The sequence below is a fragment of the Rutilus rutilus genome, assembly GCF_951802725.1.
Source record: "Rutilus rutilus genome assembly, chromosome: 20".
NCBI classification, from domain to species: Eukaryota; Metazoa; Chordata; class Actinopteri; order Cypriniformes; family Leuciscidae; genus Rutilus; species Rutilus rutilus.
This window is the reverse complement of record NC_140225.1, coordinates 30751965-30767086: the sequence shown is the minus strand read 5'-3', so window position 1 is coordinate 30767086 and position 15122 is coordinate 30751965. Positions and strand designations below refer to the sequence as shown.

General features: G+C 35.8%; 1 protein-coding gene and 1 long non-coding RNA gene across 4 annotated transcripts; both read left to right on the top strand.

Moving 5' to 3' along the window:
* Positions 1 to 638: 638 nt before the first annotated feature.
* On the top strand, positions 639 to 3466 carry LOC311279821 (uncharacterized protein). 2 transcript variants are annotated; one of them, XM_084391569.1, is made up of 7 exons: positions 639 to 1211; positions 1317 to 1436; positions 1531 to 1866; positions 2282 to 2467; positions 2650 to 2742; positions 2920 to 2970; positions 3155 to 3466. In XM_084391569.1, exons 1-4 carry the CDS (start codon positions 1046 to 1048, stop codon positions 2419 to 2421), a joined length of 762 nt encoding a protein of 253 aa, XP_084247695.1. In that variant the 5' UTR covers positions 639 to 1045; the 3' UTR covers positions 2422 to 2467; positions 2650 to 2742; positions 2920 to 2970; positions 3155 to 3466. The 2 variants fall into 2 exon arrangements, with proteins under 2 accessions (XP_084247695.1, XP_084247694.1); XM_084391568.1 differs by having other exon boundaries at positions 2282 to 2742.
* A 767-nt stretch (positions 3467 to 4233) lies between these two features.
* On the top strand, positions 4234 to 6260 carry LOC311279823. 2 transcript variants are annotated; one of them, XR_014625587.1, is made up of 5 exons: positions 4234 to 4373; positions 4567 to 4644; positions 4754 to 4850; positions 5031 to 5180; positions 5619 to 6260. It is a non-coding gene; the product is annotated as an uncharacterized lncRNA (long non-coding RNA). The 2 variants fall into 2 exon arrangements; XR_014625588.1 differs by having other exon boundaries at positions 4564 to 4644.
* Positions 6261 to 15122: the final 8862 nt, after the last annotated feature.

The window sequence follows — 15122 nt, the reverse complement described above, 5'->3', positions numbered from 1 at the left end:
AGTTAATATAGTGCCTCTTCTTCAATTGGACATCAATTCTGTCATGTCTGCAACTTGACAAATATGTTGTCAATATCATAAAAAAAATAAAAAAAATCATGGTCTGTAAGTTTTTGCAAACTCATTATTGGGCTTTATTCAACTTTATGAAACTATAATGAATTGATATGCTATTTTAACTACAAGTTAATGAACAATTTTCATAGTTTTCTAACTTGCCATTCTGTGGTTCCCTCTGGTGGACAACATTAGTATTCGTCTCTGAATCGCATTGACATAAATGTCATAATACTTTTTTGAACGATTACAATTTTTATATATATATATATTTATTAGGCCTACTGATATATATTACTTTATATTACTGATATATTATATATTACTACTATATATATTTATTACTGATAATATACACTAATCAGACTCAAATTCACTGATTCGTGGTATCTTATTTCATGCTTTAAGTTAACATATTACATTTTTAGCTAAGCAGTTATGATACATTATTATATCACTTGTTAAATGGTTATTTAACAATAACATTCAGTCCTGATTCAGTTTGTTTCCAGATGCGATGTGCGCTCACGCGCTCTGCTCACGCGCGACTTCAGGCATTTCGAATAATGCTGTAACTGTAATGCTTCGAATTTTTGTTGCTAAAGCACATTATTGTTATGTTATGAATTCGTTCGTGTTATGAATTCTGTCTGCAAATATCAACAGGCTAAATCGCTTTCTGCTTGTTGAGACGAGGCGATTCAGAGACTTGCTGAATATTTTCTGTGCTGATCTTGCGATTTTGAAGCTGTTTGGAGGATTTCAGAGAGACTTTTATTCTAGAAGGAGATCGGAGGATATAATCATTTACATAGTTTATTTATAGTTTTATCATATTATTTCTGTGGACACTTCTACTCGATTGTTCTTTTCTCATTTTAGAGGGAGTTTGGAGTTTTATTTAATTATTTGTTTTATTTTATTGGGAGGGGGTTTTCTGAGGAGAATTTTATTGTATTTTATTGTTTTTATTACAGTTTGAAGGAGGATGCCAGGCCCGAGCCAGGCACAGAGCCAGGAGCTTATTCCTGGATATTTAACACCTCTGTCTTGTGAGTTTGTTTCTGTGTCCACAGGTCCGGCTCAGAGGAAGAGAGAGTTGCAGAGGCCAGATGATGGACGTCCGTCCACTTCATCCAAACGCTCTCGCAGAGGTCAGAATAGGCTTTTATTAAAGTTCATAAATTATTTGTCATTGAATATAGAAAGTTGCATTTTTTTTGGGTGTGACCACTGACATTGATTATTAATATTATTAGAAATGTTCCAAGACTGGACGTGTCCTCCACTGCCAGGTCAAGTTCCCGTCGAGCCAATGAAGACTTCAAACGTCCCGACTGCGCCAGGTGCCATGGAGGATGTGAACAAGAGCTCCACAGGTGAGACTGAAATAAGGCAGAATGATGACTGCTAAAAATAGAAAGTTGCATTTTTTGATTATTAATATTATTAAAAATGTCTGGAATATTCCAGCCTCAGGCAGATCCAGTGGAGCTGCTTCCACAGATTCTCCACCGGGCATCATGTCCACACCATCTTTGTCCCACTGTGTGAGGGATGTGGTGCGGCGGTTTTGTGGGTCGTCGTCGAGCTTGAGCAGCACAGGCTCGTACATCGTCGAGAAGAGGAGCAGTAACAACAGATCTGAGAGCCAACATGAACAGGGCAGTGGCGGAAACAGAAGTTTGTCCAGATCCAACAGCTTCCAAGAGAGGACGTGTCCTCCACTGCCTGGCCAAGTTCCCGTCGAGACTTCAGATGTCCCGACTGCTCCGGGTGCCATGGAGGATGTGAACAAGAGCTCCACAGGTGAGACTGAAATAAGGCAGAATGGTGACTGCTTAAGATGTTTGACAAGTTAAGGTCTGGTCACATTTACTGTTTCTTAGCGAAATTTTTCTGAAATATTTTAGTTGGACAAAACGTTCTTTAAATATATTTTTGTTAAGCCAATTAGCCATGAACTCACTTGCGCTGTCTGACACACACCCGAAAACAAATAAAATGAAATGATTATTACTTAATATTGTGAAAAAATGTTAAGGGACATTTATGCAGGTATTAAGCAGAAACAGAGCGTCGTCAGGCGGATAGCTTGGAAATATTTGCATTACTTTGGATTTGTGACATTAAAGATAAGAATTTAACAGTAAAATGGAAGTTATATCATTGTTAAATGTGAGGTCAGAGATGTTTCTAATTATTTTTTTTTATTTTTTTTCAGAGAAACCTACAAAACATAAGAGGATGGAAAGAATGTGTCGGTTCATCAGGAACTTGTGGACGAGTCTGTCCTGCTGCTGTTCTGGCAGTAAAGCTGTGGATGTTGTGGAGCCTTTCGTTCCTCCACTAGATCTGGACTGAGAGCCAGATTCTGATCCAGATCACTCCGGCGTCGAGCCAGATCATGGTAAATCTGCAGTCATTATTGTTTTAAACAGTATTATCGTCTTGTTTTCCACTAAAGATATCTTGAGGCTTGTTTTCAGAGAATATTAATATTATTTTTTTGATCTGCACTGATATTTTTACTATAAAACAAAGGATCTAGCAAGCTCATATATTTCTCATATTTTCCTGTTTGTTTTTCAGACTCCTTTGAGTCTCTATAACGCGGGAGAGATGATTGGATCTGGAGGATTTGGAAGAGTGTTCGAGGGAACACGCAAATTTGATGGCAAAAAGGTAAAGCAGTCTTGTTGAATTGTATAAACATTTTGCTCTTGCACGCATCAAAACATATTTAATACAGATGATTTAATACTTAGATGCCATACTTAGATGTAAATGTTATGTGTAAGGTCAGGCGCTTGAATGCTGTTACTGTTATTGAATAGTGTGTTTCTTTTTTCATTTTTGCAGGTTGCCATCAAGCGGATGCGCAAGACTTGCAACGATGTTTATCTTGCTATTGTAAGTTGGCCAAAAGCTGAATGTGTATTTAGTTGTTTAAGTGCTGATTACTGTAGTCAATACACCTGTAGGAAGCATTAGGTGTAAATGTAATGGACAAATAAGCCTGGAAAGGCTCTGTTGATCGGATCTACAAAGATCACAGAAAAGTACCTTTAAAAATACCTTCTTTTCTTTTCTCTAGCCTGGGCGTCCCGAACCTCTCATTACAGAAGTGGCTCTGCTGCTAATGATGAGGCAAGAACCCATAAGCCCCTACGTCATAGAACTACACGATTGGTTTGAGCACCCTCGAAAATTCACCCTGGTGATGGAGTATCCCGAACCCTGCGAGAGCGTGCTGGACTTTATCATTCGTAATCCTCAACTGGACGAAACGACCGCACGGGTCATCATGCGACAGGCTGTGCTGGCAGTGCAACACTGCATTGATCATGACGTTTTTCACAATGATGTTCATGCACACAATTTCCTGTTGAAGAAAGACACGTTAGAGCTCAAGCAGACTTTGGCTGTGGTCAGCTGCTTAGTAGTGATGGCTACGACAGCCACATTTACATTGGTGAGCATTTTGGGAGTGTGTGGAAACCTGGATGTAATGACTTGCTGATTATTTGACACTTTGAAAAAATTGCTCAACAATGCACAAATGTCTTGCTTACAGGAGTACTGGATTACTGCCCACCTGAAGTCTTCACAGGACCTCGATTTTGAGGGAATGATATTAATAACATTGATGAACACACACATAAAGCAAAAGGCTCAGTACAGACACAGTTAAAGGTGAAGTGTGTAAAATTTTTGATATATAGTTAAATACTATAAGAAATGTAGCTTTAGTCACAGAAGTGAAAGCCAAAATTCACTGCATTTCTACTTTCGGAGATTAAACAGGTCATGAACTCGTCAAAGTGAACAGATCAAAAGACAAATGTTCATAAAGACAAATGCAACACAGCTAAAAGTATTCCTAATATGTTGGACCTGAAACATGCCTTCACAAGTACCAGTAAGAGCTGCGTTTGTGATGTTTGAGTTGGGGATGACGTGATGACGTAGGTTTTTTAAAATATGCTTTATTTTGTAATTTCGCAACGTGCCACTAGTGCAGAAGACAATACATACTTCACCTTTAAAGCAAAGATAAAGAACACTTTACCTTATATTAATCATGTTTCAGATGCTGTTTTCATAGATGCCAACATTAGTGTCACATGGTCATGACTAACCAGCTCTCTCCTTGATAAAATGTGTACAGAATGCAGTGATCTGATTAGCCAGTGCCTAACCCTGGATCCAACTAAACGCCCGACGTTACAGCAGATCTTACAACATAAGTGGATTAGAAATGATCTACTGTAGGATGGAGAACTTCAGGAGATTCACTCGATCAGAGATTTCAGGTGTGAGGAAGAGTAACAGACAGAGTAGATTATTAGCATTTGTCTTCAATTCTGGATTATTTGTAGTGAGGTTTTCACATTTTTGTTCATTGTAATGTTCTTTTTATAGTCAAGTCAAGTTTATATATATATTAGTATATTTTTTTCACCAATTGTGTCACTTAATGATGTTTTTTTTTTTTTAATTCAGTAGTTTCTGACTCTAAACACGCTGAAGAAGAGAAGGCTGAGTTCAGAAGGAAGCTCCAGACCTGGTTTCCTGGCATTGAAGGTAAGAAATTCAGCCAGCGCCACAACAACAAAAGATACTGTTTTCTTTTAGATTATTAATATATTATTTCCACCAATTGTATCTTAATTATTATTTTTCATTTCACCAGTATCTGAATCTAAACCAAGTGGAGAAGAGAAGGCTGCCGTTTTATAATACTCGAAGGCGAGAGGCTTTCTAAGCGAAACCCCATTCGTCGTCACAGCGTAACGTCTCCTACTCAGGGAACGAGGGTTACATACATAACCCAGACGATTTCTCTTGAACATTTAGGATACTCGTTAATTTGTTTTTTTCCCCCAGAAATAAATTCTTGAACATAAAAGTTGTTCTCTAATATTGATTATTTCCATCAATTGTGTCTTAATGGTTTTTTATTCCTCCAGTATCTGACTCTAAACCAAGTGAAGAAGAGAAAGCTGAATTGAAGAGAAAACACAAGACTCGGTTTCCTGACCTCCAAGGTGAAAACTTCAGCTAAGGCTGCAACCACCATAGACATTGAGAGGGACCCACATTTCCCCCAGATATTCAGGGTAATTGTCGAAAATCATCTCTTATTATGATAAATTATTTTCAGATTTATTAAAAACAAACAAGCACGGTCTTCAACTAAGCTACTTTGTTTGTTATCCTCAATTTAGAATACTTTGTATATTTCAGTAAAATTCATAGACCCCTCATGGTAAAACAAGTTAAGTGATATGTCTTTTTTACCTCCTTCCAGCTTATTAAACCTGATTATGTCTATTTCCTGTCACGGTTGGTAGATCCGCTGTCTCATTCTGGTCTTGTGTGTGTGTGTGTGTGTGTGTGTGTGTGTGTGTGGGTCTCGTTTGCGCTGATTGTTTCTTGTGGGCGTTACCGCTTATTATCATCATCAGCGAGAGCTGCAGACTATCTATCCATCTTACTTAATAACAATATTTAATACTTAATACTTAATGCCCTGTCTTTCGTCTTGTGTTTGTCAGATCGTTGTTGAAGCTTCCCGTGTTCGTGCCTGTTTCCTGTATTCCTCGTGTTTCCCGTCTCACTGGATACCGGATTGCTTCACTCCCGTTCTCACCTCTGGATTATCTTCTCTGCTTCACTCACCCCTGGATCGCCCATCTCAGTCCCTGCGTCACCGCTCTCCTGCAGTCTGTGTTCCTGGTCTGACTTTCGGCATCAAGCGATCATCTGCCTGTTCTGAGTTTTCCTGTGTGAACATCTGTTCAATAAATCATCATTTTACTTGCTATTGCTTCCGTCTTACTTATCATTACATTTCCTCAAAAGGAAAATGTAGGTGCAAGTCAGCGAAGTCCATGTAAAAAGCGGAGCGTGCCTAAAGATACCAGCGAATGAACAAGGGAACGAAGCATCACCAACATTTGTACTTTGTAAAATGAACTGAATAAAAAAATGAAACTTTATTTATTAGGACGATACACATGAATTAACAATGGTGTTTACATTTAAAGCCAAAATAGCTCATTTTCATGTATAAATATACTATATTCTCTGTATTATAAATATACATTAAAGATAAACAGAGAATGCATGTATTTCCTGATTTGGTTTTATTTGATTTATATCATATTTTGTTTAATTATAAATATGCATAAAGTGAAGATAATCATAGTATGCACGTGTTGCCTGAACAACATATTAAAGTCACCATGAAATGGACAATTGGACAATTCTTGTTTTTATTGAATATTGCAATAAAGAAATAATTTATTAGAAATGATTTATCCATGCACATCATATATATATATACATAAACAGAGAAAACTGCATTGTATATGCACACATAGGACCACTCCCACCATCACAATGCAATGGACATTGTGCAGGGATGATTTTTGTCCAAATTAATCAAGGCTAGAAATTATGAGAAAAAAGTCAGAATTGCAGGATATAAGGAGTTTAGAAATGTGAATTGTGAGATAAAAAGGCGCAATTACCTTTTATTCTGTGGCGGAAACAAGCTTCTATACATCACTGAATTAAAACAGCTGAAGAAACTAAGAGGTGGATCCTGTAAAATCTTTTATTAGCTTTATTATAATATCATCATCAGCATCATATTCTGAGAGTAGAAAACCAGCTACAATCTCAGAGTCTTGCTCACATGAGGCTTTCTTAAAAATCAATTAGTGGTAAAAAAAACATTCAAATCAAACAATCTCAAAATCTGCCTCTTAAATCGCAATGTCCCTCAACCTGTGACAGACCGGCTTATTGTTTTATAAATGAGCTACCATGCAAAACATTTGGCCTATTTCTAAACACAGCTGACTGTTTTATTGCATCCTAATACAAATGGAAAGAAACACAGTTCACTGTTTATCAAACTAAACTTAAAAGTGGAGCACCGGTGTATATGTATATGTATGAAGAGTTCAGATGCAAAAGCCTCTAAGTGCCATCTGAAATTTTCTTCTAGAATGATTTTTATCAAGCTTGCATATTTAAGTTCAAAAATATAAATTTATTAGAAATGTTTATTTAAAACAGTACTACTCTTCTTTTTAATATTTTAATTCAATGTAATCTTTTTGCGTTGTGATCATATAGTGAGTACAATTTTGCAGATTGACAATTATAATTCATTTTCAGTGAATTAAATCACAAATCAACTCAATGAAATGCTGAACAACTCAATTAAACTAAATGTGAAGGGAAACATCCCCACCTAGTGGTGAATATGCACAATACTACATGAATAAAACAATTAATCCATTAAACACATTAAATAACAACATATTTTATACATATTACATGCACAATGGAGATATAAAACGTGGAAATAGGGGTTTCACTTCATAGAGAATGAATCAGCTCTACATAAAACACAAGACAATGCACAAATTAATCACGGTTGTGCCTGGTAATACAAAGTCAAAATAACTCGATATAAAATAACACACTCGACGCCAAACACATGTCAAAAGTTGCCTAACAAGTTCACTGCAGGATAAATCCACAATAGAGCAGTTATTTATGTGTTTTAGACACTTGTTTTAACTGATAATTCTCCGACTGCTCAAAACGTATAACTATAGCTACTTCATGTCTCGTTATCTCTGCTGTGGGCGGGGCCTATTCCAGACACTAAATGCCATCACGCATTAGACAGATGGTGCTGTCCCCATTAATGCAGTAATTTAACATTTTACACTCCGTTACCATTATATTTTTGTTAGCAAGGAAGTGCAATAAGCCATGAACTCACTCGCACTGTCTGACACACACCTGAAACACACGCGCACAGAAAGCTCAGACTGTATACGATCCTGAATAGAGTTCAGTTTCAAGACTTATTGCTTGAATAGTCAAATACACACAAAATTATGTCAAAATGGCTGTTGTGGCCAGAGTTCATTTTAATGTTCTTGTTATAGTCGAGTCACCTTCATATAGTGCTTTATACAATACTTGTTTCAAAGCAGCTTCACAGACAGTAATAAACGGGAAAATAACAGAATAATTAAGTAAAACAGAATTCATTTCGGCTAAAAAAGCTCTAAAAGAGACAATTATGAGTTCACATGTTCATAAAATCTTTGTATTGGATATGAAATCACAGATTTGGCTTGCTGAAGTCCAGCCCAAAGCCTGGGATGTAATAGACTGTCAGAGTTAAGAATTCTTTTGCTTTTCTTCTCCAGGGTTGGACACACACCATCCAGTCTACAAAAAACACACTGGATTAAACACAGGATTGGATGGATATCATCCTGACGGGAAACTCAAACCTGTCCACGTCTGAGCAAGAACATGAGAGACTGAAAACTGGAAAGAAGTCCTCAAGTCATCACAGACACAGTTGCTTTGTTTTCAAAGTCAAGTCAAGTTATTTCTATAGCGCTTTATACAATTCAGATTGTTCAAAGCAGCTTTACAGTGATAAACAGGAGGATAATGATCAATGACTCAAACAGAATTCAGTCGTGCTGTAAAGCAGCTCTAAGACAGTAGTGCCATTATTCAACTGAAGACAGTTTAATGTTGATTCAGTCCAGTTCAAAAACTGTGTAAAGTTCATCATATGATTATGAAATGACCTGCCAATGGCCGGTGGCTTAAGAAAATTTACCGGTCATGAAACTTTTTTTGCAAAAACAGACAGTGTGACAGGTATAACACCAAAATGTAGAAAATTCACTATTTTCAATTTAATAAATTATTCAAATGTAAAATAACACTGCATTAATTACTAAATTAAACAGATTAATCTTCATTAAAGTTACAAAAGTTATTCAGTCAAGAGCAGTGAGTGATTTTTTTTTTTTTTTTTTTCGTGGTCCTTTGTTGTTTGAGGATTATTAGGCTGCTGTCACTTTAAGACCTAATGCACTGATCCAATATAGCCTACTTATACTGTACATGTGTGTTTTCTTTCTCAGCTGTTTAACTGACTATGATGACCTGACCTGATGTACTCGTAACATCATGAGAAGAATGGCATCTACGCTAATGTTAGTCTTTCTGTTTATTCCGAGGTTTACTGCAGTCAGCCAGATCCGGGCCGTATCCAGATCAGATGGTGGACCTGCGCCTAGACACGACCACAACGCCTTCCTCAAGGGTCAGCCTCATCAGCCCTGTGAAGGCCTCATCGACACGACATCCATCGGCACCGATCCTCAACAAACTCGTCTCCATATTGGCGTGACTCCGATCTTCAACCAGATGGAACTGGAAAAATATTCCCAATGTTCTGATCCAATCTGACTTCTGACCAGTAATGCTGCCTGAATCATAATCATACACTGTTCGTTCATTGGCCAGAGAAGAACAGTATTCGCGCGCTGTCTGAGTCACAGCTTTCTGGGCGCGCGCTTTTGCGCACAGAAACTTCCCACACCACTTGCGAATAACAAATTGAGTTCAAACTTTTGCTTCTTGCGCTTGCATGTTTAAATTGGCACGCCTTAAACTTTCGATGCAGCGCTGGTCCATCAATCCGAGCGTCGGTCATGTTTGCTCTCATGTTCTCACAACATTGCATTGTTAGAAATCATAAAAATGTTACTGGCCAACTGGTGACTGACACCGTTTCATATACTTGCCAACGCTGATTTTTACTTGTGTTAATTTAGTGTTAATTTTAGGCTGTATTAATCATTCAGCTTAATAAAAAAAAATAAAAAAAAAATGTCTTGAACATTATAAGTGGATCTTAGTGGGCTTATAAAAAATGATGACATGGTCCCTTTAAATAAATGCTTATTTAATATAATCTTTGTGGTTATGTAAAAAAAAGAAAGAAAAAAAACGTGCATGCAGAGTCAGTCTCTTTTCTCATCTCCTTTCTTTCAGGGTTTCAGGGATTCAGGGAAATCTTGAAACTTGAAGGAACAGTTACCCAAAAACAAATTCAATAATCAAAAATTCAATCATCATTATTTACTCACTCTCAAGTTGGGTATTGGGGTATTTAAAAATACGATGTGACCCCTTTAAATAAATGCTTTCAAAGAATAGAAAAGAATAAATGCTTTCAAACATTCCTGATCTATGACAAACCTTAGAAGTGAAAATGCAAGGGCCTACTTGTAAAGTTCAAGGAAGACGAGGATGAAGGTATACAAGGTTTATTAGATAAATATTTCAAGGATAATAGCCAACTTGCCATACATAACAATACAGGAGCAAGAACTGAACTCAAGCATGAACTTAAATACACAAAGATAATTAACTAAAAGAGAACAAAGGAACACATGTGACGAGAGAAAACCAAAACAAACTAAACATGACGGTGACACTATGTCAGGGACCAAGCAGTTAAGCAAGAGGAGTCACAAGGGAAGTTCAAAAGTAAGGATTTTTATTTCCCAACAATCATGGCAACAAAATAAAGCTAAAGTTTTGGGCCCAAAAAAAAGGTCAAATAAACAGACGGTAACTAAAGCTCTGAACATAAAAGACTCAAAAATACAACTGACTTCCTACAAAAGAAACAACGGGTACTTATATATTGGCTGATCAGACCAATTTTGACACACAGGGGAAGACTAACAACAACACTACTACATAAGCTACAAATAACAGCAACCATTAATGACTGTGTTGTAAATGATCTGTTTTATATGCTGATTTTGTACATTTTACATTCCTGGACATATGTATTGTGATGATTTATGTGGTGTATATGTAATATTGTATGTTATTTTATTTGTTTACCTGCCCAGGGACAGCAGATGAAAACTAGCTATTAGCTAACTCTGGTGCAATTACTTTTAATTGTGCATTGTCCCTGTAAAAATAAACAATAAAATGAAATGAAAATGAAAAAAACTTATTCCAAAAGGAATGTACTTTTACTTAACCTTAACTCAACAAAAGTACTCAATATAATATAAATCTAAACCCCAAAATATCTAAGGAGAGAATGAGCTCCACAGGATGTCGTTCCTCCTTAGGTCCCTGTAGAAGCACCGCCCCCACACCCCTCTCAGAGGCATCGGTCTGTAATATAAACAGTTTCTCAAAGTAAGATGAGTTTTGGTCGATCGGATCACAAGTGCACGACGCTAAATACAGGTGTAAACGGGGTCTAAAATATTTGAGCTTGTCCACTTTTAAAGCAACACTAAGGAACTTTTCCTCTTCGGTCGCCCTACAGGTTGGAAGGGGAATTGTCCATTACCGCTGTCGTAAGTAAGTTCGCCGTCCGCAGCCTACTGTCGCACGCACACTCGCTGTTTATCTAGCACCGGCTTTGGAATGAACAATGTCCACAGACAAGGTAGAGTATGATGCATGATTTCATGAAAGTATGATGTATTGCGACATCAGAAACGGAGAAAAACGGAATAATGACTATTGTAACGCTTGACGTAAAGCAAGTCAAACTTGTAGTTTTCCTATGTCTCATTCGGACTACAGAAACGCGACCCGGTTTGGCAAACTTTCATAGTGTGGTTATAGCAGATATAGGACTGCAAAGCGAATCCAGAAGTGCCTTTCACCCTGTTACGACTTGATGAGCCACTGATACGATTTTGGAAACATTATTTTAAGGTAAAAAAAATTCCCTAGTGTTGCTTTAACCACTTCCAGAGGAAGAAAACACATTCAACCAGATTGTTTTCGTAGTGTAAACGCTCGTGTGATCAAATGTGTTCAAACAGCCACAAAAGACCGTCTACTCTGCGCCTACTGACCTAATGCGTGAACATTATGGGAAGCGCACTAGCCAGACGGGATTCAAACTTTGTCGGCTGAAGACCCAAGTTTGGTTTGAAGATGAAAAATTTATTAAGCACAATGTTCTCTCACCATCATCGTTATTTGTTCATAAATATATGGGAATATACAGCAAATTATAATGCGCTATATTACATAACGTTCTGAATTCTCTTGAATAAAGACCCTGACCTTGGTCCAAATCTTTCAGCAGATCAGCCTGCTATGTTGCAACACAGCCATTGAGCGCAAGGCATCACCAGCCACACTGTTAGACTTTTCAAGGGTTTTTTACAGTAACTTACTGGCAACACTGTTGCCAGTAAGTTACTGTATTTGAGATTTACAGTACTGAACCGCATTTTAGTTTTACAGTTTTACAGTGTGTTACTGTAATCATGTAATTGATTGTACAGTACCATTACTGTAAAAAACAACTTGGTTAACAGTACACTAATCCTAATCAATAATTAATTCTTACTAAATTAAAATTACACTTTTATAATTTTTATCCTACACAAGTCCTGACATTTAGTCCAAAGAGACACAATTATTACAAAATATGAAATTCTTTATTTAAAACATTGCAAATTAAACTTGAACATGTAAATGTGAGAAAAAAGTTCACTTTAAAACTCAATTCATATATTATTTTCAGAATAACTTATATACATATACATATAAATAACTTAATATAAATATACAATATACAAAATAGAGCATGAATTTACATGTATAAAAGCAATTAGAGTGCATTCAATGTAACTTATTTTAAAAACACTGCAGAAAATAGTTTTATAACAAAGTATCTGGACGCTGCACATAACACATAACAAACCCATTAACAAAGCAATACATTTAAGAATTGACAAAATAACATAGTATTGAATTAACAAAGTGCATTTAAGTATTAAAATTCATAGGAAATTACATTAGAAATAACAGTAAATGTCTAAAGCCAATGAATTCTGAAAGTAAACAAGTACTCAAGTTTCTCAATAAACCTGGCACATTTGATGACTTGACACAACCAGGAATACGCTCCATTATGGCATGGCATCTGTCAGAAGTCCCTCTAGGAAAGAATGACATAAAGTTAGTCATACATTTTGAGTATACACAAACATTTACACAGATGGAATTGAATAAAAAATCCTAAAAATGAAGCCCATTACATTTCATCATATGGTAAAACAGTATTTTATACACTTGGTTAACACTTTGAGGTACACCTAGCTAAACAAATGCTGTTTAATCCAGTCCTGCAATGCCTTCATAAAGATGTGAAATGAAATGTTTAGTTTTTGTTGAAACTCTTTTAGGGAGATGGTGATTGAACGGAATGAACGCTATGAATATTTTGAAGAAGGTACTTTGTAGTGATGCTGAACCTGATTGCATATTACTGAGAGGCGATTCTATTAATTAGCTTAACAGAATTGATATGGAGTAAAAAAAAAAAAAAAAAAAAAAAAAAAAAAAAAAAAGAGAACTGTCAGTACATAATAGTAGCAGAACAAACTACATCCTCCAAAATTATCATATTACTGAAACACCTCAAAACAATTTCATCAAAAACAACATTGTAACCTTTATTGCAGGATTAATTAAAAGTATACTGCATTAGTATCCTCAAAATGAAAAGTGTCTTGTTTACGGTACATTCCCTATTAAGAAGCATCTCACCTAGTCCAAGTTTTTCCACTCGAACTCCATTAGGTGGCGAAGGAAGGATGACACTCTGTTATTGATTACTGTTGCCTTCCTCTTGACAACTTCTCCTGTCTTCCGACTCACTCCGGTTTTGGCGGTGCATTTTGTTCCCTCCTCTGGGTTTATCCTCACAAAAAATCTTTAAGCAAGAGAAAATGTATGTAAGAAAAAAAACATCACAATATATTTAAATACAATAAAATTCTTAAATAATATCAATACAATTTTAAGAAAAGTGAATTTTACTATACAATTGAAATACAAAAGAATCTTAAAAACAGGCTTAAATATGTTTTGAGTCTGTGTGCTGTATTTCTTAAGCTATGAGTGGAAAAAGGCATTTTAGATTTCTTTGCTTTAAATGTTTTTGGTAACACTTTAGGATAATGGTCCTTTGTTAAAAGGAAAGTTTTAGGATACATTTCTGTCATCATTTATTTTGTTTTGGGGCACAATTCACCTTTTTCCCTCTTCTATTGAAGTGAATGGTGCCTCAAAACTGTTTGGTTAAAAACATTATTAAAAATATATTATTTTGCATTCAGCAGAACAAATAAATTGATACAGGTTTAGAACAACTTGAAGGCTAGTAAATGACAGAATTTTTATTTTTATTGAGTGAACTGTGCCTTTTCTAGGTAACTATGCAGGAAGTAAAGCAGGACAAATGAGTAGTTCTACAGTATCACTACAGCTACTAACTATAACTAACATGGAAAAAAGAATAACTAATCAGTACGTAATCGTAAATGTAGGACTGAGATATTTTTTATTAGATAATCAATAATTACTGAATGAGATTGGCCTCATTAAGAACTAATAATTATTATATTTTTATGAAATACTTTTCTACTAAATTAATTACTAATCACAACATTAACCTGTGTCTGAGACAAAACCACTTTCACACTTTCATATTCAATGTAAAAAAAGACAAGTGATTATGTCTCAGATTTAATAAAAAAATATTCATAAAATTGTCATAATTATTAGTTCTTAATGAGGCAAATCTCATTCAGTAATTATTTATTACCTAATAAAAAATATATCAGTCCTTCATTTACTATTACTTACTGCTTAGAAAATCTTGTTTCCATATTAGTTATTAATCCTGCATAGTTACGTAAAATGACGGACCATTATTCAAAAGTGTTTTCATATATTTATCTGCCAAAACAATCCAAAAATTGTGTTTGACCAGGACTGCTCAAATTCCACAAGATAATTTTATCTTCTAGAATTTAAGCAGCCCTGGTCAAACACAATTTTTTGGATTATTTTGGCAGATGAAATATAATAGTACATGGCTAGTTACAGCAACAAGGAAGTGAAAAACTATATAATTTTGTGATTTATTTAAACAGACAACTAAACATTTTTAACTTTGAATTAACAGAACAAAACAATATGTGGAGAATCAAAGAGGTACTTACCGTTGTATGAGTTCCAGTGTTGCACAGGCATTCTCCTGGTATTCGATGTTGAAAACGTAGAAGCAGCTGAAGAATACAGATAAGGCATCTGCAAATCCCAGGTGCTCATCCAAAACATAGGCCACCTTTCCCTCAATGCTTACCATCCAC